Source organism: Anguilla rostrata, chromosome 7 (assembly GCF_018555375.3).
Source record: "Anguilla rostrata isolate EN2019 chromosome 7, ASM1855537v3, whole genome shotgun sequence".
NCBI classification, from domain to species: domain Eukaryota; kingdom Metazoa; phylum Chordata; class Actinopteri; order Anguilliformes; family Anguillidae; genus Anguilla; species Anguilla rostrata.
In genome coordinates, this window is record NC_057939.1 from 45,776,645 (window position 1) to 45,803,336 (window position 26,692).

The 26,692-nt window shown below is 47.2% G+C and overlaps 1 protein-coding gene across 3 annotated transcripts in view; it reads right to left on the minus strand.

Moving 5' to 3' along the window:
* Nucleotides 1-1,946: 1,946 nt before the first annotated feature.
* The window catches only part of LOC135259839 (protein MON2 homolog), a 29,597-nt gene continuing 4,851 nt past the window's right edge, over nucleotides 1,947-26,692 (minus strand). The window contains exons 2-35 of one of the 3 annotated variants that reach the window (XM_064344676.1): nucleotides 23,621-23,684; nucleotides 22,756-22,883; nucleotides 21,375-21,506; nucleotides 20,978-21,107; nucleotides 20,145-20,242; nucleotides 19,833-19,958; nucleotides 19,480-19,674; nucleotides 18,904-19,028; nucleotides 18,407-18,537; nucleotides 17,742-17,895; nucleotides 16,583-16,794; nucleotides 15,611-15,692; nucleotides 15,268-15,449; nucleotides 15,018-15,130; nucleotides 14,724-14,828; nucleotides 14,485-14,565; nucleotides 14,123-14,196; nucleotides 13,856-13,946; nucleotides 13,326-13,427; nucleotides 11,865-11,975; nucleotides 11,603-11,778; nucleotides 11,144-11,306; nucleotides 10,237-10,530; nucleotides 9,755-9,953; nucleotides 9,010-9,650; nucleotides 8,708-8,851; nucleotides 8,051-8,068; nucleotides 7,453-7,581; nucleotides 5,945-6,135; nucleotides 5,552-5,612; nucleotides 5,218-5,341; nucleotides 4,538-4,745; nucleotides 3,039-3,121; nucleotides 1,947-2,812 (exon numbers count right to left, since the gene is read on the minus strand). In XM_064344676.1, coding sequence (XP_064200746.1) covers nucleotides 2,649-2,812; nucleotides 3,039-3,121; nucleotides 4,538-4,745; nucleotides 5,218-5,341; nucleotides 5,552-5,612; nucleotides 5,945-6,135; nucleotides 7,453-7,581; nucleotides 8,051-8,068; nucleotides 8,708-8,851; nucleotides 9,010-9,650; nucleotides 9,755-9,953; nucleotides 10,237-10,530; nucleotides 11,144-11,306; nucleotides 11,603-11,778; nucleotides 11,865-11,975; nucleotides 13,326-13,427; nucleotides 13,856-13,946; nucleotides 14,123-14,196; nucleotides 14,485-14,565; nucleotides 14,724-14,828; nucleotides 15,018-15,130; nucleotides 15,268-15,449; nucleotides 15,611-15,692; nucleotides 16,583-16,794; nucleotides 17,742-17,895; nucleotides 18,407-18,537; nucleotides 18,904-19,028; nucleotides 19,480-19,674; nucleotides 19,833-19,958; nucleotides 20,145-20,242; nucleotides 20,978-21,107; nucleotides 21,375-21,506; nucleotides 22,756-22,883; nucleotides 23,621-23,684 — 5,031 coding nt within the window. In that variant the 3' untranslated portion in view covers nucleotides 1,947-2,648. Of the gene's footprint in view, nucleotides 2,813-3,038; nucleotides 3,122-4,537; nucleotides 4,746-5,217; nucleotides 5,342-5,551; nucleotides 5,613-5,944; nucleotides 6,136-7,452; nucleotides 7,582-8,050; nucleotides 8,069-8,166; nucleotides 8,182-8,707; nucleotides 8,852-9,009; nucleotides 9,651-9,754; nucleotides 9,954-10,236; nucleotides 10,531-11,143; nucleotides 11,307-11,602; nucleotides 11,779-11,864; nucleotides 11,976-13,325; nucleotides 13,428-13,855; nucleotides 13,947-14,122; nucleotides 14,197-14,484; nucleotides 14,566-14,723; nucleotides 14,829-15,017; nucleotides 15,131-15,267; nucleotides 15,450-15,610; nucleotides 15,693-16,582; nucleotides 16,795-17,741; nucleotides 17,896-18,406; nucleotides 18,538-18,903; nucleotides 19,029-19,479; nucleotides 19,675-19,832; nucleotides 19,959-20,144; nucleotides 20,243-20,977; nucleotides 21,108-21,374; nucleotides 21,507-22,755; nucleotides 22,884-23,620; nucleotides 23,685-26,692 lie in introns of all 3 variants that reach the window. The other 2 variants (XM_064344677.1, XM_064344678.1) reach the window with 2 other exon arrangements.

Consider the following 26,692-nt stretch of genomic DNA (forward strand, 5'->3'; position numbering starts at 1 on the left):
AATGCAGCAGCTAGTTAGCTAACTAGCAAGACTGGCATTTCTGGTCTCGGTTAACAAGGTCGGTATAGCCAGAACGCCGATGCATATTTCAAATGCTGCATTTTAATACAAAACGGGCACCGTCCGGTCCAGTGCGAGAAGACGTATTTTTAGATTTTACAATATGTTCTCAGCAAGAAAACCTTAAATGTCACCTCTTCCCTAAATTAGCTAGCCAGCCAGCTAATGCGCACGTGCGGTCAGGTAGCTGGTTTGCTACAGTCAAGAAATTACTACTTAACAAGGAACAGTTGCTGCACATTTTTGCATTTCACTAACAGCCACCGAAGTGGATAACAGGCGACCGCTGTCGTATGCATTTTAACGTTCTGCTAAATTACTCTACGGGCTACCTTAACCGAATGGCATCTTGCTTGCTAGCTACACGGGTAACCTGGCAGGTTAAACCACATGGCATACCATTAGCGAGATGGCTAGTGTTGGCCAGTTACTGCTTGCTTGCGTTTGCTCACTACCTGAAATCTTTCCAGATTAGCTGGAGCCACAATATGCTAAAGAACAGGCTGCTAGCGAATAGGTCTCTCTTCAACCCGCGGGCCTGCTTTCTAAAAAACAAGGCTGAATTATTACTAGCTATACTGATCGGCTAGACAGCCATCCGCCAAACTGCACATAATTTGCCGTTTGTAATATTCAGTTAGTTTCATCGAACCCGTATGCCGAAACGATCAAGGCGATGACACCACCCGCATTATTTTCTTCACTCCATAATGCGCTGGCTAGCTAGCATAAACCGTAAATTAAGGATACACCAAGCAATCCCGTAAATTTGTGCAAAGCCTCAGACTTTGTCTTCGCTGATCTTCCTTTATGCTTCGGACAGACGCTATCTCCGCGTCTTCCCTTCAAACATCCTTTGGATCTTATCACTGCGCAGCGGGCGGCCAGGCACACAAGCAGATGTACACCACTCACTTCGTCACCACCGAAAACCTAGGCTTTTTCTGTACGTGATTTCTGATCCACTCCGGATAAAATTCGCGGGAAACGTCAGACGTGGCGTACATTTCCACGTGATCAGCCGATCCATGGTGGATTTTGGGAAACAGAGTTTCCCCCCACACCGGTCACCGGAATGCGCAAAACATTCGATCATTAATATTTTATTCCGGCGAACTAACAGTGGCCTGCATATAAATCTATTCATGGTCTTCGGATAAATCACAACAGTCGCACATTATTGACAAATCAGTTTTCATTTCGATTTCAGGAGAAAGCTGTCTATAGATATTTGCCTGTCCTCACTTTTAGTAGTTAGGACAGTAAACAAAATTGTAAATTGTGACTTCATTGAATTTCAACCTTCAACAAGAGAAGGCAGGGAATGATTGCACCATAAAATAGTGAAAAACATTACTTAAAAAAAGTCATTCTGCACAAGTCCTTCTGTGACTGGATAAAGTAAAACTGATTATATATATATAGAACAATGTTTTCCCTTTCCTCAACGTTTAATACAAGAAAATGTCAAAATTGGAATAAAATCTATCAACATCATAATGCAGCCAAGAAGTAACATGCTAACTCCAAAACAACATAAGCAAGATTTGTATTGGGCATCGTTTTAAAATTTTATTAGGTCACGGCACAGTTAAGATTGAGTGACAGTCTTTTTGCTTTTGCCATAAGACATAACTACATGCCAGTGAAGATCAGGGTCACTGTGTCACAGATAGACAATGGAATGACTGCAAAATTCAAAACTTTTACTCTCTTTAAACCAGATTATGTCAGAAATAGGTATGCATTTCATGAAGAATATACATGGCCTATATTCTAAACTGGTGACTTCTTATCATTCAGAGATCAGTGAATGCTTTCATTTCCTGCAACATGTACTGTATGGCAAACAATTCCAGAATAACAGAAACACAGGGCAGCATGAAGACAGAGGAAAATATTTGGTTGTTTTTTAATAGAACTGTACCATTTATTTTACACACACAAGCACACCCCTTTCAGGCTGGCTAATGATGATATGGAATGTTCCAGTAAGATCTTGCATAAAATTCTTGATGTTGGAAAAAGTGCAGAAAAAAATCTTTTTTTTTTTTTGAATATGTTAATGAGTTTTTTTTTTGTTTTTTTTTGCTTTTAGTGTTAGTACAGCCCAAATACTTTATTCGTAATGACATCATTAACACTATCACCACACACTGTACATTTGCCTTTTCTTAAGGGGGGAAAAAAGAAAACAAAAAGCAAATCAAGCAAAAAAAAAAAAAATCCAAAATAGAACAGGAACACTGCAGTTCAACAAAAGCAGCGGTTGATGCAGAAATCCAGCCAGTCTGACTGTGTCGCCCACACTCTGAACAAAAAGCACACGCTGAGGCCTTTCAAGACTCGCCGTCGAGGTCCGGCCTGTCACTCACAATTTTCCCTCGGGGGAGGGGTGGGGGGTGTGGAGTATCATGGTCTGTTAGATGGGCTCATGGTGAGCAGAGAGTTCACACGCATGTTATCCGTAAATCAAAGAAAAAAGGAAGGCAAAACATGTCCTCCATCGTTCATTAAACAAACAAAAAAAAGAACAAACCAAAAGAGCGAACTCCGGTGTCCGAGCTCCGGTGCCGGACGCGGGCCGGTCACGACTCCCCGTTCTGGACTTTGCTGACCGGCGGCTGCATAAAGTCTTTGAACGGCCCCAGGGCCTCCTTCAGGGCGGAGCTGACCTCCGAGGAGGAGCAGGTGATGCACTCCACCAGCGTGGGATACAGAGTGATCACCTGTGCCCAGGTGTTCCCGTCCACTGGAGGGAGAGAGAGAGAGACAGAGGAATCAGCGCTGAGCTAGAACGCTCGGCCGTCCATTACGCAACATTCACACTGACACACACAGCAAAACGCTTTCATCCAGAGTAACTGGGAATCAAGCCTGCAACCCTCAAGTTCCAAGCCTGGTGATCTAATAATTATACTGCATACTGTATACTTAAAAGCGGCAATGGCGTGTTTCTGGGAGGAGTCTGGCCTCACCATTCTCAGGCTGAGTCTTCTTAAGAGAGTCCATAAGGGTGCTGATTGCTTTTAGAACAAAGATGATCTCAGTGACTTGTTGCCTGGGGAACAATAAAGAAAGTAAGTAAGTAAATAAAGAACCCACCGTTTACCAAATTGACCTTCATACATGCACAAGCATACACGTATTTCTTACCAAACCTGGGTCAAATGTATTTGAACTACTTTAATACTTCAGATGCCCGTATAATGTGAAAACAGTTCCTGCAGATCCCCGAGAATTTTCAGCAAAAAAGGATTACCAAAACGCATTATCATACAAAAGAAGAATTGTCATCGTTCTCAATAGCGGGTGAAAACAGATGCGTTTTAAAATGGTCAGTAATCTGCAGGAATTTCACCAGTCTCTGAAGGTTTAAAGAACTTCAAATACTGTCTTTTTTAACCCAGGTGTTTCTCAAGCCATCTCTCTCCTTTTCTCAGAGAGGACACTGCCCTCTAGAGTGAACCGTTAAAAATATGCTTCAAAAACACAAACAAACACAACTTATAACATTCAAAATGGCACCGTGCCCCCCTCCCCCTAACCCCCCACCCCCCGGTAACTGCATCACTGTGGAGAGGAGTGGACTCACTCACAAAGGGGGAAAAGAAAAGAAACAAGCATTGGTTTCCTTCCGGATAAAAAAAAAAAAGGAAAACGAAACGATATCTGAAGGAGGCAAATGGCATTAACCTGAGCTGATGGCAATCAAGCTTCGTCCTCTGTGGACTGAGGAAGACAGTGAAAAGACCGTTACACTACGCCTGAGTATCATAGCAACACGCAAGCATTCATTCACAGAGAGCAGAGAGAGATCCAACACAAGCGGAGGTTTGCTCTCCCAATAGACCGTGCCTGAATTCAGCGCATGCTGTACATACCTGACCTGGACTCACCTGTGCACACCTGCCCGTGTAAGAGACGATGAGTGACATACTTACCTGTGCAGCTGGCTATGTCATCATAGGTGACACCTAAAACACTCACCTGTGCACACCTGCCCAACGTTGTGTAAGTTGCACTGAATAAGAGCGTCTGCTAAATGCCTATAACGCAATTGTAACGTAATGAAAGAGACGGTAACAGACATACATACCTGTGCATCTGGCTTAGTGTTAAGCATTGCCTAAAACACCAAACTGTGCGTACCTTGCTCTGTCAGAGAGCGTGACTAACATACGCACCTGGATGTGTTAGCGTAGCATCTGTCAAACTTACCTGTATACACCTCGTTACTATGCCAGCGAGTAAAATACATACCTGTACACACCTTCCTGCGCCTGTGACAGTGACTGACAAATTTACCTACGTGACAGGTAAGACCCAGCATCATTATCTGTTCACACCTGGCTCTGACAGCGACTGTGCCTAAAATACTTACATGTGTATGCCTAGAGGTTGCCAGAGTGAGCAATCTCACCCTGTGGTTGGATTCTATGGGTGGCGGGGGGGAGGGGGTGGGGGGGGGTCTCACCTGGGGAGGGGGCAGCGGCCGCTCAGCCTCTCGTCTTCCACGTAGCGGCGCAGGACGTCCTGGGACCGCTTCAGCAGGACGGAGAGCGCCATGCGCGAGATGTAGCCCTCCTGCGGCGTGGAGCCCTTATTGCTGAAGGAGAACTGGAGCAGCGTCTCGAAGCACACCTTGGAGAACTCCTCCCGCATCCGCACGTCAATCTCCGCTTCTGCAGGGGAACGGAGAAACAACAAGACAAAAATAAAAACTCCCCTTAGAACAGGAATCTCAAAACAAAATAAATCACCTCCAATTATGATCTTGGAACTCACAATAAAGTAATAGCAACCATTCAGTGCAGGGATGTCAAAATAAACTAATCACCACCGTTTAGAGCCGGGATCATGAAGCAAAATAATAACCACCAATTAAAACACGGATCTTGAACTTAAACTCCATCATCCAAACCTAAACCATTTATTTTCTACAATAGTTGCCTAGGGTGACAATCCTTGCTTTTGGTGAGCCTTAAAAAACATATTTAAGCATGGAACAATAGCTAAAAATTATGCATTAAATGTATAAAATGTACAAAAGAATGAATGATGTATAAAACAATGTAATTCTTTGTGACCATCATAACTGACATTCACAGGGTTTAATGTGGGGAGTTGTGGTTTACAGGGCAGCCATTTTCTGACCTGTGAATGAGGAGGACTGCGAGTGGATGGATCCCTTATTGAGCATCGCCATGATCTGCCCGACGAACTCTTTGGGGATGAAGTTGGCGAAAGGCAAAATCTCCGTGCTGATGAGCCGAACTACCTGCAAACAACAGAGTCAGAAACACAAACATTTATTCTGGGTCCAATATGACATCCTCCAATCATTCTGCCGCTTGAAGCTCTATATCCTAAATTGTGTTTAACAGGGTAGCCTTAGCCTTGTAATGTAATAAACATCTTAAACCGTTTTCCTTTAAAATGCAACATTAATGACAACAACCCAAAAAAAGGTGAACAAAAGTGGTTTTACCTCAACATCGATGCTTTCGTTTCTCTGGAATTCCTGAATGGACAGATTATCAGGGGGTGTGCTATGGAGGAAAGAGGCCGATTTTTGTCATTTGGGGGGGAAAAAAAATCACAAAAACTCAAATCAAGTCTTTTCTCTCTTAGATGAAATTGAGTTTTTTTATTACATGCACAGGTTTTCAAATAGTCAACTTCCACCACAGCTTATCAATCAATCAATAAACCCGTGCTTACAAAACCGACACCAATTATGAGATTATTAATATGCGACTATGACACAATAAACCAACCTCAGCTGACCAGTTAGAACTGCAGTCCGGCTCATTCTAAAAAGCGAAAGTGCCAACGATGACGGGGAATTTTTTGAATGTAAAAAAGGGGGCGGGTGCGACACCTTTTAGTGAACAGGAAGTCCTCGAAGGCGTTTGCGAGCTCCGGCCACATGGTGTCGAACCTCCCGGAGGAGGCGTGTTGCCGGGCGACGGGCAGGCCGACGGACAGGACCCGGAGCAGGGAGGACACGGCCAGCTTCCAGGTGCTCTCCGACGGGCAGGCGTACTTCAGACCCAGCGGCACCCTCAGAGTCTGTGGGGGGGGGGGCGAACACGGGAAGCAGCTCAGAGGAGCCGGACTACTTCCTGTACCCAGTCTAATGGGCCATAAAGCTGCTTCTGGCAAATTCCTTCTTCTGCATTGCAGTTATGTTATTTCTACTGCATATGACGTAATCATCTGTCTCTAAATGCCTCTGAAATAATTTTTTCCCAGATTAATCAGGAAATAATGATTTTCAAAGCCTAAATATCTCAACCAGAGGCAGAGGAATTTTGTTGTGCCATAAAAACACACACACACACACACACACACACACACACACACACACACACACACACACACACACACACACACACACACACACACACACACACACACACACACACACACCACACACACACACCCACACACCACCACCACCCACACACACACCACCACGCACACCACCACCACACCACCACCGCACACACACACAAGGGAGCCTTGCCCAAGGGTGTGCTGGTTTTCACTGTTACTAAGCAGTCAGCACTACTTCACCTCACCGGGTTTCCAGGGTATAAAATGTCTGCTGAATTTAAGATGGCAATAAAAACTCTGCCTGTGGCTCTCCAAGGATAGAGGGAAGGGAATATGGCTGCTCTGCAGGCACAGTACCAGCATTCTCACAATGGTTATGTCTGTGTGGTTACGACTAGAAAGAATCTTGCCCTGAATCACATGCTCTCCCATTCTACAAATTAAATAAAGTTTTTATGTGAAAAAAAGCAAAACTGAAGAGAAAATTAAACGTGTTTAAAATGGAAAATGATAATGCATTCCACCTTTACCAGGCCAGCAGATGCTACACACATCAATAAACACGTCTTGACTCTTTGTCATCAAATTTCTAGATGGCACATAAAATCTTGGGCTGAGCTAGTTTTCAGCTGCGTGTCAAACATGGGAAATCTAGCTGAAACAACCAGACCACTAAAAATAAATCATACGTGACCAAGACAGAACAGAGTTTTTAATGAGCCCCAATGCACCCATAACGAGAGGGAAGGCAAGTTTCTACTTCCAGAACTTCACGGGACTCCCACAGGTCCCAGTTTTACTGCCATGGCCCATATCATTCAGGGGGGAGAGAAAACAGAGCCAGCACACAGTCATATGAAATGAAAGGCCCCCACAGCACCCTGTGTTATACATCATATCAGCTCACAGCCACGCCCAAGATTGGGGGGTGGGGTTTGATTGTCAGGTGTGGGCCTGATCTACTGCTGCACTGGTTCTCTGTATTGGCCTGTGTGACATCACACAGGTCTCCGTGGAAACTGTTAAGTGTTGGTGTTCTCGATTCCGTACCTTTATGATGTTCTGCAGAACCTTCTCATTGACCACTGCTTTGTGGCAGGCAGTCTTCTGGTACAGATCCACCACCACCTCTAAGGACCGCTCCGCAAAGGGGACGTAGTTTAAGGCCACCCACTCTGCCTATTGTCCAATCAGAGAGAGGCACGGGGGAGAAGGCAGAGAGAGAAGGAAAGACGTAAAAAGAGAGCCAGAAAGAGAGATAATGTGAGAAACAGAGATAGAGGGAGCAAGAGAGAGGGAGCATGTGAGTGAAAAAGAGTGAGAGAGAGATAGAAAGGGCAAGAAAGCACCTTATGTCAAACACAGCAACATAAAACTTTATTAAACAACAAAAAAGGCTAATAGCATGCGGCCATACAAACGCATTAATCGCCATAACACAAGATTAAATAACAAGAGAAATCACAGGCACATGACAGCACAAACACGACGTCAGCATCCAGGGACGGAGACGGGCCACTGAGAGGGACTGTGAGTGAGGAAGAGGAAGATGAGGGGGTGCTGCCCATGCCATCATTCACACTCCCCCCGGAGTTATCATTCAGACCGGGTCAAAGCTGTAAGCAGACTGAAGGGAGGCGGAACTCACCGGAGCAAACAGTTGGATCTATTAAAGACGATCCGTTTTTGTAGTATCAGAAAAATGAGGAAAAAATAAAAAGAAGACAAAAAATAAAGAGGAAAAAAGATCACACAAACCGTTACCTTGCTTGTAGTTCTCTGTTTAAAAAAAAAAAAACAACCAAAAAAAAACAGGTAACGTAAAAAATGCAGCAAATCTGACTACGACTGTTGGAACTGAGTTTTTTCTGAGGTAAATTACTGACACAGTAGACCTGGCATGGTGCACCAACTGGGACCATGATGAGAAGAGAGCGTTCTGACTGAATTTCCCTCAGAACTAAAGCTACAGAGAGATTTACTGATATACACATATTTATGCCTTTTTCATGAGATGAAACAGAATCAGACCAAACTTAACACGGGCTTCATTTCTGAAAAACAAACACATTCAGCTGCTGGAGAAGTCGAGCAGGATAAAAAAAAAAATTCTCTCAAAAAGATATTTTTTTCCCCAACAAGAGGGGTGGGTGGGATGAGTGTGTGTAGACGGACGGACAGACAGACAGAACAGAAGACATCAGACTAACAGAAGCACCCAATCCATCACACCCCTGTCTTCAAGCACCCACTAGCCACCCCCCCCCCCCCGATCGTCATAACGACTCTGGCGAGGGCTGCTTGCCTGGTTGTACTTGGCGTTGGCGATGTGCTTGGTCTCCAGCTTGCCGTACTGCGGGGGCTTGCAGGAGAACTCCACAAACAGCAACAGCTGGTCCAAGATGGCGGGAAACATGGCCTGCATGTTCTCCGGGCCCACGCAGATGGCCTGCATACCCCCCAGGGAGAAAACCCAGGGAAGGCACTGATCACTTACTGATCACAAAGACGCTTCATCATCTCAAGCATAATTTACAATCTATACCTGCATTTCCTGTGTGCAGAGCACCTCCAAACCAGCAGGGGGCAGCACCCCCGGCCACTCACCTTCTGCAGAACGTCCAGCGCGGTGAGCACCGCCTCCTGCAGGCTGGTGAGGACGGCCTCGGTGTAGGAGGGCAGTATGAAGGGCGAGGCGTCGGAGCTGATGGGCACGGACACCGCCCCCTGGAGGATGACGCCCAGCTTGCCCAGGTCCTCCATGCTGAAGTTGGCCTTGACGTGCTGGTAGAGCGCCGGGAAGATCTGGACCAGCGCGGTGAGGAAGGGCTGGCTGGGGATGAAGGCCAGCTTGTCGGCGGCGCTCGGGGGGCGGGTGCACTCCATGCCGGTCCGGTACCAGGTGTTCCAGGCCGACCACCACAGCGCTGAGTCCTCCGCCTCGTCCACCGGCCCGCAGGGCGCCTGCTCCGCCCCCTCGTAGCGGCAAAGCCTCTCGGACAGCGAATCGGATCGCGGCAGGGCGAGGGGGAGGGGTCTGCCGGGCCCGGAGGCGGGGAGGGGGTCGGCGAGGGCGGGCACGCCCATGGCGGCGAGCGCGTCGGGCTTTTCGGAATCGCGGGCGGGCGAGGTGATCTGGAGGATCTCCTGGAAGCTCTTGAGCGCAGCCAATGAGACCTCGTTATTCTTGCTGAGGGCGGCTGATTGGATGTGATCCAGCAGCACCTCCCAGGCTTTGAAGAAGTCACCTGCAGGATCGGAGAGAGAAAGAAGTAGAACTCACACAGGATTCTGGGAAAAAAAAAGTCCCAACCTCACCCACGCAGTGACCCCACCCACTGTTCCCACTCACCGAGTGACTGCAGCAGGTATCTCCGGGTGTTGAAGATACGAGCCACGCCCGCCAGAGTCAGCACCCAGGTCTCCGCCCACTGCTTCTCAGCCGTGTCGCGTGAGTGGTGGATGAGGATGTTCCCGCCCCCAGACTCGATCTTCTCCTTGTCTGCCGTGGTGGAGGACTTCCTCACACAGTCCAGCAGGTGGAAGAGTACCTTGAAGAGCAAGAGGAAGAAACAGGAAGTGACCTCACTGGGCCTTGGAATTCTGTTTAGCGCAGTGCATACTTTCAGTACAATATTTTTACATTCTTTTTCATAATTGGTCATAATAATAATCAGCTCTAATACTACAGTGAATATGGTCAGGATAACAATCAGCTCTAATACTACAGTGTATACGATCATGATAATAATCAGCTCTAATACTACAGTGAATACGGTAATGATAATAATCAGCTCTAATACTACAGTGAATGTGGTAATAACCAGCACGCACCTTCCAGATCACAGTGTGCCAGGTGCTTGGCTGCAGTAGGGTGCCGTGAGCGCTGATGGTGGAGAAGAGGGTCTGTCCGGCGCTCTTGCGGACGGCGGGACGGGGGTCCACGCACAGCTCCCCCAGCTTGGCGTACAGGCACAGCCACAGGCAGTCGAAGGGCGGAGCCGGGTGGAAGGGCCTGTTCAGGGCCACGCCCTTCTCCTTGGCCTGCTTCTCCATCAGGGCCTCCTCCCTGTTCAGCTCCTGTACGATGAGCTCCCCCCGCTGGAAGAAGTAGTCCGAGATGTTCCACTGCAAAGAGGAGAGAGAATAAGTGAGAGAGTGAGAGAGAGAGAGGGAGAGAGAGAGAGAGAGGCTTTAAAGATTTACTAAGATATTATAGGGACTATATTATATTAGCTTTTGCTGCTGATGGTTTTTAATTTAATTGTTTAAATTTCAAACCATCAGCAACAAAAGCAACAAAATCTAATCCAATAAATTATGGCTCTCAGTCCATCAAGAAAATTGAGGAATGTTTTTCCTGTAAACTGTAAATTAACACAATAATGCAATATAATCCAGATAATTTTTGGTAAACACGTTTAAATCCAAACACTCTATTGTGCATGGATGCTAACCCAAGAAATCAAAAGCATCCCTTAGGTATAAACAAAAGGGATCAAATGTAAATGGCTACTAATCCAAATAATATAATGTAAATGTGTATGGACCTGCAGAATCTAACGTATATAGATTGAAACCTGAAGAATTACATTTATATATATAAATAGCAGAGCCTATAGAGCAACTTGCAGCATCGTAGAGGTGTGTAATGAAGTTAGTGCTATTAGAGAATCTCATGAGTAAGACTGTGAACAGGTGAGACAGAGCACGGGTTCAGTCGGCCATCAGCAACACTCACCAGGAGCCCAATGGAGGTCAGGCTGATGTTCAGCTCCTGGTTCTGCAGCCCAAAGCTGCCAGCGACATCCACCACAATCTGGAGACAGGTGCAAGGCATTGTGGGTAGGAAGTCCGTCACCACCAGCTGCAGGCACTGGAAGGCCGTTCGGATCAAGGATTCGCTGAAGGGAGGAGAGAGGTGGTGAGACTAGGGGCTGCAGAGGCTCACAGCTGACAGAAGAAAGCTGCAATTTCCACAATGGACAGTGTCGGCACACTCAGAAACAAATTCAGCTTTCATTCAGAGAATGACAACCTGACCCAAATAAAGAAAAGCCATTTTTACTGAGTGTGTGATTTCACCAACGGCCTGAAGGTGCAGCTTGACACGCTCTAAAGACCTGTTCTAAAGCCCTGCTTAAAGCCCGGTAACCCACTCTGAAGCCTCGCTCTGAAGCCCTGCACCCAAGTCGCTCACCCCTGGTCGTTGCGGATGGCTCCGATGACCCCCAGCACCAGGGGCCACCCGGGGCCCAGGCTGTCCCCCTGGCTCTGCAGGATCTGCAGCACGCTCTCCAGCTGCCGGTGCCGGATGTCAGCGTGCAGGATGCCCGAGAGGTCCTTCAGCGGGCCCAGGAGGAGCAGCTGCAGCCTCTGCAGGACCAGAGCGGGTCCAATTAACAACACTAACAATAATAGCAATAATGACATCATCATCGTCGTAAACTGCGAGCCAGTACCTGGTTTTGGGACAGGGGCGGGTCGTGCTTGTAGGCCAGGCCTGCTTTGATCAGCGACGTCAGGGCCTCCGCACCCCATTCCCGCATTCGAGAGTTGGGGTGCTGACACACCTGTGGGGGTGCAGCGGGAGGAACATGGACAAACAGGCGCGCAGAGAAAAGACAGAGAAAGAGAGAGATCAGGAGAGTGAAAGAGAGAGGGAGGGGGTGGTGTAAACAAGTCTGTACGCAGGTGGGGTAGAGAAGGTGGTGCAAGTGCGTGAGAGGAAGAGAGAAAGAGAGAGTGTGTGTGTGCGTGTGTGTGCGTGTGAGAGCGTGTGCGTGTATTTGTGTGTGTGTGTGCATGCTGTTCAGAATCACAGGTTCAATAGAGTGCAGACAGTCACCATCAATCCCTCCTTTACACTTCACATATCACCCAGTAATCCTGCATCACATGATCACTTCATAATTACATTGTGTTACGTCTAATGGGAAATGGCATCCACAATTCATTACAAGCTGTAAATTCTGACAACCACTGAAATGATAAATTTGTACTGCAAATAGATAATGAATCAACTTTTTGATAATTTTTTCGTAACTAATTCCATAAGTCATATATAAACGGTTATGGTCCATTATATAAATAGTGAATTTTTTTGTTAAATATACAAAATTTGTGAATGTCTACACATTACAGTTTCAGGATGGATTTTATGTGAAGATAAAGTATATAATGAAATAAGTTAAAAATCAAATCTCTGTGACGTCTACAGCAGAGTTGCAAGTCCCCAACAGTGAAGGGAAAGAGAAAAAACACAGCGGCGACAAGAAAGAATGACTCATCAGAAGGACAACTGGTCCCCAGTGGAAAAACCTGATCACCATGCCACTCACAACACCGCACGTACAAGAAACCAGCCTTAACCATGACCTTACCCCGCCCACTTAACTCACTGAGCAGTCCTTTCTGATCGCCGGTGTAGAAGAAACAACGCGGAAATCTTTGGGGTTTTCGGCAAGAGAGCGAACAAGGGAGAAGAGGAGTTTTAGAACTTACCTTCTGCAAAAGACAAATGTACGCAAAAGAGAAAGCGGCAGAGAGAGAGAGAGAGAGAGAGAGACAGGGAGAAAGAGAGACACCGTGAAGACAAAAACACTCACAGACACATGGCTGGCTCTCACGGGCCGTGCACAAACCAGACAGGTTAATCTACTGCTAAACAAGAATATAAATGAAAAAGCAAGTGGTGGATATTTCAGGTTAACATGGAGGTTAGCGCTCTCTCTAATCTCTAATATACACTACTAAAAAGATGCAGCCACCAACCAGCATGGTTTACATATTAACACAGGGGGTAGTACAAGTACACATCACAAACACATATGCATCACAAACACTCTGCCTCAATGAGCCAATCAGCTAGCCTTTTACAAAGTGGAAGCTATTGGGCGATACTGTTTGACTGATATATGTACCTCCAGCAAGTGACCAGTCAAAGGCCTCCAGAGAATCTCAATGCGGTCCATGTTGACCAGACCGGTCTCAAGCAGCTTTGCGACTGCAAACAAGGAAGGCTCCTAAACAAGGGAACCATAGAAATCAAAATTAAGAACAATATTCTTAAGACTTGGACAGGTGTATTGTGAACAAGTCACGCAGAACTGTAAAATCGCTTGAGAAGTCTACAGCAGCAGTGATCTTGAAGACCTGCAGGGTTTTCTGGAATTTGTCTTCAATATAAATTCAGCAACCAATTCAGACTCTAAAACGTAGCTTAGACGAGTTAACTATGTAATCAGCTGCTTTAATTGACCAGTTAAGTACAGAGTACCAGCACAAGCCAGCAGGCAGCTCTCCAGGACCAGGGTAGCAGATGGTTGGTCTACAGAGTCAGGCACAAGTAATTGCCGTTGATCAATAAATATTAAGGCTTTTCCAAAAGCAGACTGGTACTCCTGCACACAGATTAGCATCTGAATGCCGCTCCTGAGGGGCCACACTGTACCTTATTGTTCCCATAAGCCATTTCCATGGCCTCCATGGACAGCGAGCAGAGAGCGTTGATCAGGTGGTGCAGGGACACGTCATCCAAGTACCTGCACACAGACACGGAGAATGTGAGCCAAACATTGGCCAAACGCACACCAAACATGAAAAAAAACTTGAACCAAACGTGGGCCAAACGTGAACCAAACACGGAATCTCAACACGTAAAGGCAACCGCAGCTGTTAAGAGTGTTAGCCATCAGAGAAGGGGAGCTTGTTTACTGACTGGGAGCTCTCGAACAGCCTGGATAAGATGTTGGAAATGACCGGCAGGTCAGTCATCACGGCTGTGGTCAGCACCTGTGGAACAGACAGCAGAGGGTGCGAGCGGTCAGATCCTTCGAAGGAGTGGTGTGGGTCATGTGACTGACTGTAGGATTGGAGGATGGAGAGGGAGGAGCCACATGGATCATGTGACAGTGCTGACTGCAGGACTGGAAGACGGAGGGGGAGGAGCCTTGTGGGTCATGTGACTGTGTTGACAGAAGGATTGAAGGATGGAGGGAGAGGAGCCGCGTGGGTCATGTGACTGTGCTGTCTATAGGACTGGAGGGTTGAGAGGGTAGACCAGGGTGAGAGGCCGCTCACCGTGCTGGGGCCCTCCACTGCACGGCCGGGCTTCAGAGCACCACCGGCCCCAGGCTTCAGGCCTAGAATCCACACCAGGTGCTGCAGGAAAGACAGAGTGAGCTGCAAGGGGGGATCGGGGGATCTGGCAGACCTCAGAGCTTTTACCTTACTTTCCATTAAAAGCTGTGACTCAGCTGAGAGCACCAAACTTAAGGCAGCACCTGCCGTACAGGAGAGGCCTGGAGATGGGAGGGTACCTGCAGGGTGGCCAGGACCAGCTGCCAGGACGTGCCGAGCACGGCCCCGTGGCAGTGCGCCAGGTTCAGCAGAGTCCGCATGCACTGGATGTTCTTCGCCGTCAGCTGCAGAAAGAGGGCGGGGTTACACACTCGGGGCTATACACTCTGGGCGGGGTTTTGGATGAGCTTCAACGCTTACATCTTGTAAGTTGATTTAAGTCACCGATTGGCTGAAGAGTCCACCCAATTTGTTTACGAGGCCTACACTGGCTGCTGATTGGAAGGAGGTGACCAGCAGGCCGGGGTCCTTACCACCACAGTGCCCTGGGGCTGGGCGGAGAGAGGCTGGCCCACAGCCACCACCTGCTGATGGGACTCACTGGAGGGGCTGATCATCTGCACACTCTGTCCCTGGATGGAGTACGCTGTGAAAGACACACAGTATTACACACACACACACACAAACACACATGCTCACACACACACACACACAAACACAATATTATACACACACATACAGTCATACTCATACACACACACACACACACACACACAGCCTTACTCTTGGTGGTGAGACTGGCGGAGGAGCTGCTGAGCACAGTCAGGGCGTAGTGCGGCGGGAGGGAGGCCTTGCAGATGGCGGTAATGAAGGCGTCGCGGGGCGTGACCAGGCCCAAACGCCCGCACAGTGACGCCATCGTCAGCTCCGCCTTCAGGATGTTCTCCGTGGCCGTCTCGTCCGTGCTGGACACACACACACGTGCACACACACACATATAATTAAAGCAGTTATCTCTGATGCTCTTTTGTGCAGCTGTTTTCTTTAACTTGTTCAGTCGGTGTAACAATAAAAGCAAATTAAGTAAAGCAGCTTTTGAAACTCTCTGGAGGAAGCTGATGTGTACCTGGCATCTAGCAGGAGGGAGAGAGCCGCAAGGAGTCCACACCAGCATGCGTTTACCATCTCCTCCCAAACCAGCTGGGGAACTGAGAGAGGGAGAGATATTACAGTCAGCACAGATTAGTGAGCAGAGTTAACTGCAATCCACCAGTACACCAGCAGAGGACAGCATAGAGCTTCAGACTGCCTTCAGTCAGAGAACACTTTACGCTACAGGGGTTCTGCATCCCTGGTCCTGGAGATCTGCAAGTTCTGCTGTTAAAATCAGCAACCAGTTCAGACCCAAGAAACCAAGTGAAGGGAGTTAACCGTTTAATCAAATGCTTTCATGGACTGATTTTTAAAATTAATTAGTTTCCAAGTTATTACAGAAAGCAGTAGACCCACTGGCATGCCAGGACCAGGGTCACAGACCGCAACTCTGATTAACCGCTTGCGTTCTCCTCCAACGTTCGGCAGAATGACTACAGGAATGATGCTCAATACGTGCGTCTGTTTGCACCCGCAGTCCTCATTCTGGCTGAAGTTAAAGTTAACCACCTGCTGCAGCTAACATCATATGTATACAGAGGCTGTGGTTCTTCCCTATTGTTTGTATAATGCAGTTCTGTGCTCACGAGGGCTTGTTTTGCTCGTGTTTGTGTAACTTGTTTAATGTTCAGTAGGGTAGATGATAAGTTGGCAGTGGAGCCTGTACTTGCTGTCTCTCTTGGGACTAAACTTTCCGCTTCTAATGAATTGTTACACTTTGGCCCCTGACCTTTGTACTTGTGTTTGCATTCTCTGCTAAATGCCAGTAATGTATTACAATGTCATAGCAGACCGCTGCTTGTGGCAAGCGGCTACAGACTTCAGATTATATAGACTTGGATGGTTGTATAAAAGAAGCAGCATTTTCTATCCTCCTTCTGCATGAACCAGGCAGACAGTGTGGAGGAAGTACCTCTCCTAACGCTGCCTCCCTTCGCTCGCTTACCTGGCTCCTGATCTTGGGCGTGGCCCTGAGGGTCAGCGGGGGGCGCGTCCGAGCCGTTGTGGGCGGCGGCAGCGGCGGCGGCCTCCTTGGCCAGCTCCCGCTCGATCATGGCGGTGATTCCCCTCACCAGGTCCAGAAGGGCGCTGAACGCCACGGACATCGCGTACCCCTCCGGGATGGAGGGGGGCTCCACTTTGTCCAACATCTCCAGGCTGGGGGGGGGGGGGGGGGACAAGGCAGAGAGGATGTTGGGAAATGTATGCATGTGTGCACGTGTACGCATGCCTGTGTGTGTATATATACATATATGTAGCAGTGGGAACAGGACAGCTAATGCATTGACGTGACACCCACTGTGTCAAATACCCTCTATAGAAACCAGAAGCTCTTTGCTCTTGATATTCAGGCCTTTTCATGTTAGGCCACTTCACAACTCAGGAACATAAAACCATAAGAATACATAATGAGCAGAACAAGCCATTCAGCCCATCTAGTCTCATCACTGATGCATAATTTGACTACTGCTTAAGTCGAGCCCTGCCCGCAGGGCTGAGCTCATTTTGAGCAATGAGAAGAGAGAGGCCAGCTGTTGGGGCGGTCCTCCCGCTGTTGGGCTTCTCTCGGGGGCTAAAACATGTAACGCGACGCGAAACAGCTGGGCCCTCCGCACGGCGGGCAGAGGTCCCACCACACAGGACAGAAATGCCTTTGTTTGTCTAGTGGCTGTTTGCACAGCTGCAAAAACAATGGGTTTAATCATCGCTTCCCACAGCGCATCACTGCAAATCACTTCTGCATGTGAACAAGAGTTATGTGGACTTGTAGCTACACACTGATCTAAACATATGACAGACCTCGGCTTTTTAAGTCCAACATGTCTAATTTAATTTAAATGACTTATGGTTGTACTTTTTCAGTATTGGTAGATTTCAGTGAATATCAGCTTAATTTTATTCTTCTGTTCTGTTATGCAATTTTTCCATTTCAAAACATTACCTGCTTCTGTCAATCCTTGTGAATTACCTTGTTAAACAAATGGAAGTTAATTATAAGCATAAGAGAAATTGATCTAGAACACTCCGCTATTTTTGTTGTCATCTCTAAGTGTTCCTTTATCTGCATTTCTCATGGGTAGAAAAATGTAACAAATGACACTCACTAAGTAGCCTTAGCGCTACCCTGGACATTGACGGCCATCAGAGGAATCCAGGTGCCGCGGTATTCAAACGCTGCCTGCGCGGTCGGACCCCCGCCAGCTCCCCCGGCGCCTGCCCCGCCCTGGACACCTGCCGGCCCCCCGGAGACTGACCCACCTGAAGGGGGGAGGGGGGAAGAATGGAGAGAGAGAGAGAAACAAGAGCTGTGTGAAATGAAGACATCCCTATATGAAGGTTATGCTAGTTAGAGACATATAAGAGATGTTCACCGGGGCAGAGATTCTTTACCCTAGAAAGAGCCCCCTTTAAGAGAACACATCCTGTCTTAAAAAGCTAGAGATCCTGTGAACGCTGAACCTCCCTTGAGCAGGGATTAATACACATGAGCATCAGATCCTCATCGTTAATGGACTGACAGCAAGAACAATTCAACAGGCATCCACAGCCAATAGAATCAGAGCCCAAGGGTCTCTGAATCTCAGCTCATTAATATTCATGAACTACCTCACTAGGATCTCTGCTCATTAATAAGCATGAGCTACCATACCTCACCAGGCACTCTGTACATGTGAAGTCAGTGAACGTGTCTGAGTAGCAGTGTGTGTGTGTGTGTGTGTGTGTGTGCACATGTGTGTGTTTAAGTGTGTTTGCGCATGCGTGTACTCACCAGCAGCTGTGTTGGCAGGCACAGCGCTCGGTGCAATGAACAGAGACTGTATGAAGGACCCCAGCGCGTTAACGATGTCTCTGAACACCTTTGTGGAGTGCTGCTTCATATCATAGGACTGGCAGAACGATCTGGAACAGGAAGGGAAGGAGAGACGGTCAGCATAGTTGAGAGGTTCTTACTGCAAGAGGTAAGGATGTGAAGTGGTTGTGTGGTCAGTATTGTAAGAGGTGTGGTTGTGTGCTTCTTAACGTAAAAGATCCAGGTGTATTGTGGTTGTTACCATAAGAGGTGCGGTTGTGTTGTGGTCGTGGTTCTTACCTTAAGAGGTGTGGTTGTGCTGTGGTCCTTACCTTAAGAGCTGCGGTTGTGTTGTGGTCGTGTGGTGCTTACCTAAAGAGGTGCGGTTGTGTTGTGGTCCTTACCTTAAGAGGTGCGGTTGTGTTGTGGTCGTGTGGTGCTTACCTAAAGAGGTGCGGTTGTGTTGTGGTCCTTACCTTAAGAGGTGCGGCTGCACACACAGCCGGTGGATGGACTCCACAGCTACCGCCCGCAGCCACTGCGGCTTCTCCCCGTCCAGAAACTTCACCAGCAGGGAGAGGAAGATCTCACACTCCGTCACCTGCAGCACACACACACACACATTATTACAGATCAACTGGAGTGTGACAGAGTGCAAGTGTGTGAGCGCACGTGTGCATGTCTGTGAGTGCATGCATGCATGAGTATGTGTGCGCATTCTTCTGTGTGTGTGTGAGAGAGATTGAGTGTGCATGTCTGTGTGTGTGTGTTTGTGTGTGTGTGAAAGAGTGAGTGTGCACGTGTGTGTGTGTGTGTGTGTGAGAGACAGAGTGAATGTGCATGTGCGTGTGTGTGTGTGTGTGTGTGAGAGAGTGAGTGTGCATCTGTGTGTGTGTGCGTTGTGTGAGAGAGATTGAGTGTGCATGTGTGTGTGTGGTGTGTGTGTGTGTGTGTGTGTGTGAGAGAGTAGGTGTGCGTGTGTGTGTGTGTGTGTGTGAGAGAGTAAGTGTGCATGTGTGTGTGTGTGTGTGTGTCTGTGTGTGCCCTCTCACCAGCAGGCTGTAGAAGTGCTTGATGAGCACGGACACCACTCTGAGGAGCCGCATGCAGATGGGGAAGTAGGGCTTCTCCACGGGACCAGGGGAGGGGGCGGACGCCAGGCCCTGCCGGAACTTGATGTTCGGGGAGAAGAGCTTGATCACCAGCGGGCACACGCGCTCCTTCAGCAGGAAGCTGAACTCCAGGTGCTGCGGAGGAGAAGCAGGGGTCAGACCCAGGTCAGAACACGGTCAGAACAAGCCAGGAAGCAGGCCAGAACCAGGCCAGAACCAGGCTAGAGGTCAGACAAGAACCAGGCTATTCCCACAACAGCCTATTCAGATGAGGAGAGAGAGGGTGGAGTTACCTGCAGAAACACTCCTGGGAAATCGTTTAACACCGACTCCAGGAGCTCCAGGCCAAACGTCCGTGTCATCTCCGTCATCCCCACCAGCCAGTAGGGGGCGTCGGCATTCACCAGCTGGCACAGGTCCTACGCCCGGACACAGGGGTTAGAACTCATCGCTCGCTCAGTCGCCACAGCCAGCGCAGGCCAAACGCTCAACTCAGAGCAGGTAAAGGTACAGCAGACACGTCATTACAGCAGGTGAGGGTCGAGCAGCCAGGTGAGTAGAGCAGGAGTGCAGTTTGAACCGCAGGTAAAGGTGAGGTTTATTACCTGGAACAGCATGTAGGCATCCTTAGCGCTGGGCCTCAGGGTGCTAACGGATCTGCGGTTGCTGTTTCCCTGGACGGGCGGCGGCTGCTCCACGATACCTGCGCAGGTATGAGAGAACAGCTGGGTCATGTGATCTACGGGCCCTGTATTCATAAAGCACCTGAGACAAGGAGTGCTGATCCGGGTCAGTTTTACCATTTAGCTCATAATGGATCCTGGATCAGCACTGCTCAGCTTTTCGACTGATCCAGGGAAACAGCGGCTTCATACGAGTCTGCCTCTAACACCACTATGCGGCTCAACAGTTAAACGCAGAAAAAACGAAAATAAAAAAGCTTTTAAGGAAAGTGGCTGAGTCAAAGCTTCTCCAGAGAGAAAGGTAATTTGATTACGGCTTTAGAAATGTTGGAGAAATTATTTTATTGCCACCCGACATATTTGAACACAACACCCCACCCCCGCAACACGCAGCACATTTGTAATTCCAAAGCACTGAGAGAGAGAGAGAGTGAGAGAGAGACAGAGACAGAGAGAGAGAGAGAGAGAATAAGAGTGACAGAGAGAGAGTCAGAGAGAGGCAGAGACAGAGAGAGAGAGAGAGAATAAGAGTGACAGAGAGAGAGAGAGAGAGAGAGTGAGAGAGAGACAGAGACAGAGAGAGAGAGAGAGAGAATAAGAGAAAATAAGAGTGACAGAGAGAGAGAGAGAGAGAGAGAGTGAGAGAGAGAGAATAAGAGTGACAGAGAGAGAGAGAGAGAGAGAGATGGGAAACCGGAATTCCGCTCTCTCGTTCTTCTCTGTGGAGACAAACCGAACGCGCGCCGCCCTCTGACCTTTGTGCCGGTCGTCCTCGGCAACCATCCTCTCGAAGACGACGGTGACGACTTGGCGCACAGTGGCGGCCGCGGTGTTGTTGGTGATGTTGTCCTTGGTGAAGTGCAGCCGGAAGCACAGGACGATGGCCTGAGAAAGATCAACGGGGCTTTAATGGTCTCACACCAGAGCGACATCGAAATCAGAATCGCACGTGCGTACACGTACACACAGATTCAGGGTTTAATGAGCAACTCACACCTTTCTATGGCTGCTTGTGTGTGTGTGCGTGTGCATTGTAACTGTGAGCGTCGTTATATAGTGCACATGTGGGTATGCATATAGAATGGTGTATAGCGGGGACCCCTGAGTGTGGTGTGTGTGTGTGTGTGTGTGTGTGTGTGAGAGTGTGTTCACCTTGGATAGCACCTCATCGTGCACCACAGTGTTGGTGGTGAGCAGAACCAGCACCGTCTGCAGCAGCTTCAGCTCCTCCAGCCCGTTCTCCATCAGCTGCCACAGCATGTTAATGATGTTCCCTGCTGCGGCCTGATAATGCACATACACAACACACACACACACACACACACACACACACACACACACACACACACACACACACACACACAATTCAATTCAATTCAGTTTTATTGTCATTATACCATTCTAGTATAACAAAAAGTCTTGTTCGCCAGTCTCTCACACACACACACAGCATGTTAACATTATTCCCTGCAGTGGCCTGATAATGCACATATACATGACACACACACACAACGTGTTAATGATATTCCCTGCAGCGGCCTGACAATGCACATATACAAGCACACACACACACACAACCTGTTAATGATATTCCCTGCAGAGTCCTCATAATGTACATATACAATACAAACATACACACAGCATGTAAATGACGTTCCCTGATAATACGCCTATACAACACACACACGCACATACACACACATGCGCACGCACCCAAACACAAATACACATACGCACACACATACAGAAGAGTCTCTTTACAAGTCAAACCAGTCAAAATCAGATTTCAGTTTTCAGAAACGTCTGGCTGCAAGGATGTATGCAGTCTGTAAGCTAGTGACCATAAATAGACTTAATTGAGAAAAATAATTTATTGAGATTCAGAGCTGTGATATACTCTGGTGCAATTTAGAGATTTTCCGAAACTAAAACATGATGCAATATATTGAAACAGCAACGTGTTTCCCAAGAGTAGGACTTGAAGGTTGGACATAACTTTCCAGATTATCAATGAGGAACAGCCCAATGTCAAGTACAAGACCAGGGGTCAGAATTTACACCACAACACTGAAACAGAACAGTGTTGTTGTGTAAATTCTGACCAAAAGAGAGAAGAACAAAGAAGAACACACTGGCAGGAAGAATCACTTGTGCACATCATTTTGTGAAACTAATTAAGGGCATTTGCTAAATTAATATTTAATCATATATCTGGTGATATCCTGGTAGATTCTGGTGGCGGTAATTCTGTTTCATTCTGGTGAGAGCTACTGTATCTATGGTTATTCCATTTGATTCTCGTGAAAGGTACTGTGTCTATGGTAATCCAGTTTGATTCTGGTGAGAGTTACTGTGTCTATGGTAATCCTGTGTCTATAGTAATCCCGTTTGATTCTGGTGAGAGTTCCTATGTCTATGGTAATCCTGTTTGATTCTGGTGAGAGTTACTGTGTCTATGGTAATCCTGTTTGATTCTGGTGAGAGTTACTGTGTCTACGGTAATCCTAGCAGGTTTTATTGCTGGATTCTGCACCTCAGACACTACTTCATGGGACATGAGTCTCTGGATGGCCGCCAGGCACAGCTGGGTGATCTTGGGCTCCTTGGTGCCACATCCCATCAGGAACGGCTGCACCACCTCCGAGCTGCTTTCTTTCAGAGCTGAGGAGAGAAACAAATTAACACTATCACTCAACACTGTCTTAACACACTCCCTAACCGTGGCATAACTTTGTTCTCTTTCAGGGGTTGAGGAAACAGATTAACACTGTCACTTAACACACTCCCCAACACTGTGACATAACATTGAAACAGATTAACACTGTCACTTGGCACAAGCATAACACTGGCATAACTCTCTTCTCTTTCCGAGCTATGGCAACAGCAGACACAAATGCCTACCAACACTGTCACTTAGCACTGCTACACTGTCACAGCCCTACCGTATAATGATGCTGCGTACACACACAAGTCACAAATAAAACACCAGGTTGGTGCTTCATTCCATTTAGACTCAATTAATGAAATTAAATTAATTAGAATAAATTAATAAATTAATTTCAATTCGCTGAAACTTCCTCATTCAGTTTTAGGGTTACTTTTAACTTCATGTAATGAATTTGAATTGGAACTAACCCCCTAGTGGTTTGCAAATTACTTCATCAATCAGTAACACTGGCTGTTTCCCCAAAAGCCAATTCCCCGCCCTGAACCATGCATGCGTTTGCCTGTCAGTTCATATGAAGGTAGACTTAATCAACAGATAAAAGCCTGAGGACATGCTCAGCGTGACACTGTCAGACAGGTGCTCTCTCTCTCTAGAAGCATCAATCTTCCCTTGTCCCCTTCAGTGGTATCATCCACACCCCCAGGGGGCGATATGGAGCCATCTCACCCACCTGCCAGGATGTCTGTGTTCCTCGCTGCAATGGTTTTGATCTTCACAATCCCAGATTCTGCAGCCTGGACAAAAAGACGGGTTTATAATTTTACTAGCACAACACTGTCAAAATGATAACAACCTAGACTCTGAACAGGCCAAACAAATTTAAATGAAGAAAATATGTAGTTTATTTGAGATATACATAATCTGCTATAGGGATTAAATGTTTTGGTTGTTTAATCAACACTATGTTACGTTGCAACTCGCGTTATCATTAGTGGAAATTTTATTTTAAAAATGAACACCATTTTATTCTATACTGTACCTAAGGAAAGATGTTTGGTTTGAGATGAAGAGGTTAATGCAATATCTGCCATGCTGTAGGCAGACAGCTCCCTGTTCATGAGAAGTAAGACCAACCCACCTCCAGGGCTGGGCAGAATTTCAAACACAAGTATGTGAAATATGCATTCGCATGTCTGCATTTCATATTTAATACGTGCTGCTAGTCTCTTTTCTCTGTGCCAACCTGCAAAGCAGCTACCACCTCCAGCATTTTGACCATTTTATTAATACATTTTCTGGAGGCATTTTGTGTATTGTAGCAATAATATACATATCATTTTCCACAGCCATTGCCAATTTGCACTTATGTCTCGTAACGTGCGATAGCAACGATGCAAAAGTGATTCAGACGTTTAATTTCTCAGCTCATTGTTTGGGGCCTGAAAGCAGGGTCTATGGGCTCACCCGAGGGCCTAAGTGGGGGCTTTACCTCTCAGAGCTGGCCAGTGCAATCGCACGTCTATCAAACAGCAAATACATCTTACCGCACGCCGTCTGTCAACCATCAAACCCTCTCAGCAAACAGACACACGGCAGCACAGCACTGAGCAATCCACTCTCACACAGTAACCTCAGGGTGCTGTGAATAAGCACATAACCAATAAGACAAATATCATTCATTTACAGTACAGAACGAACATGCCTCAGGAGCGCACATCCATCACAAAGACAAAGTCATAAATAATAAAGGCAAAACAACAGCCGCCATCGCCGTTTCATTGGGCCAAATCCAAACGTAAGCCAAGGGGAATTACCCATAACAATATCAATTCTTGTGAAAATAACCCAGAGAACCCTCACAGATGTTAATAATCAGACTATCTGGTCAAACTGAACGGTCTGACATTATTGAGCAAAATTTTCTGGTCAAATGACTTCAGGAGTACAATATGTAAATCTCCAAGTCCTCCCCAACCCCCAAAGTACTCCCAACCCCCCAAATCCTTTTTGTTAAGGATTCAGAGATGCTCGATTTCAAAAGACACAGAGCGAACTGAACGAACATTCAGTCTCCAGTGGGAACGTTCTCAAGTTTTCTGCATACACCACTTCCAAAGAAAACAGGCAAACGGCAATACAGAAACGTGAACCAAAACCATACAAAATACGTGTGTGTGTCAGGGAGAGAGAGCGAAAGACAGAGACAGAGACAGAGTGAGAGAGAGAGAGATAGAGAGATAGAGAGGGAGAGGGAGAGGGAGCGAAAGACAGAGACAGAGAAAGAGAGTGAGAGGGAATGGTCAAACAAAAGTAATACAGACAGGAGAGATCAAGATTTTACATAGCCCAAAATGATTTTTTAGTTCATTTTTTAGTTCTCATTCATCTGTGTCATTACACACAAAAATTGTTTATTTTATGCACTGCTTGCATCTGAAAAACAGCACCCAGGGAGCTATATCAGGATGACGGTGCAGGACTGACTGCTCCAACAGCTTCTGGGTATAAAATACCGTCTGCCTTTTCAAACAGAGGCAATACAAACAGACCCGCCGCGTGATGTCACCAAACAAGCCCTCCAGGAAAAATGACACATCACAACGCGGCGCTGTGCGAAACTCTTTCACTGGCTGTCCACCGGGTGTGAGACATGATTTCACCCTTGGGTAGATTAAGGGTTCAGCTGGCAGGCTGTCTCTGTCTGTCACACACACACACATTACACACACACTTTCACACTCTCCAACTCATTGCATGCCACGCCACCCCTTGCTCGCCACGGAAGAAGCGGTGTGCCAAACTCCGGGCCGTAAATTGCGGGGGATTAGGCCTGCCGCACTTCGCCGCAAATCGATTCGAGATTTATGGCATCCAGGCCTCCCGTGCGCAACACACAAATTCCAATTAGCAGAATAATGACCCGACTCACGGGCAGATTCTGCTTCCTGATAACGGATTACCTCCGATCCGAAGCAGAGGGCTTCTCCTAATCGTTTCTGAACGACGGACGGGCAACATGCAGCCTAATGTGTTTGCCGCTGAGCTCCATTCTGGCTCATTATGGCTACAGCAGGGGTGCGCCCTAGGCCGATCCGCTCCAGGATTTAGTGCCAACTTCTGCTCTTAATTATTTCATTAGCTCAATCACATCCTGATCTGGCGTTTGTGTCAGCAACAGCTACTGCCGCACACTGCAAGCGTATCCAAAAGATTTTACAGTGCTCAAGTGAACCAGGTTAGTTTAGAGAGCTGTCATGAATCTAAAACTAAGGCAATTGGTTGGAACAAAAAGCCAGCACACAGACCCGCCTTACAGGACCACAGCTGTGCGCCTCTGGGTGCAGCCTTGCCACCAGCTGACTGAATGCAATTTTTATGAAAGCCAGCCATTTTGTGCCAGACGCGGGACTGGCTTCATCAGAAACGGCAGCTCTTTTCAGAAAATGCTAATCATCCTGAATTAAGCCATGAATAGTTTTCTTTCTCTTTTGTCTAAATGTAAACAGGCAAATGAATTTCCATCTCACATTTGTGAAAGATTCAGTAAAAAAATACTATTTAATTTGAATTTAAATTTAAATATACATACATATTAAAGCTTTGCACTTTACAAAAAAACATGGAAAAAAGTCATTATTGTGTAAATAAATTCTTTGGAACATAAAAGACAGCATAAATCCTTTTATTATTATTATTATTATTATTTAAACTGCACCTGAGGTCCCCCTGCTGTAGAGCTCCCCCAGTGGTGGGTGAGGTGAAGTACAGTCTGTGGCCCCACATTCCCTGTCCATTCTAAAAG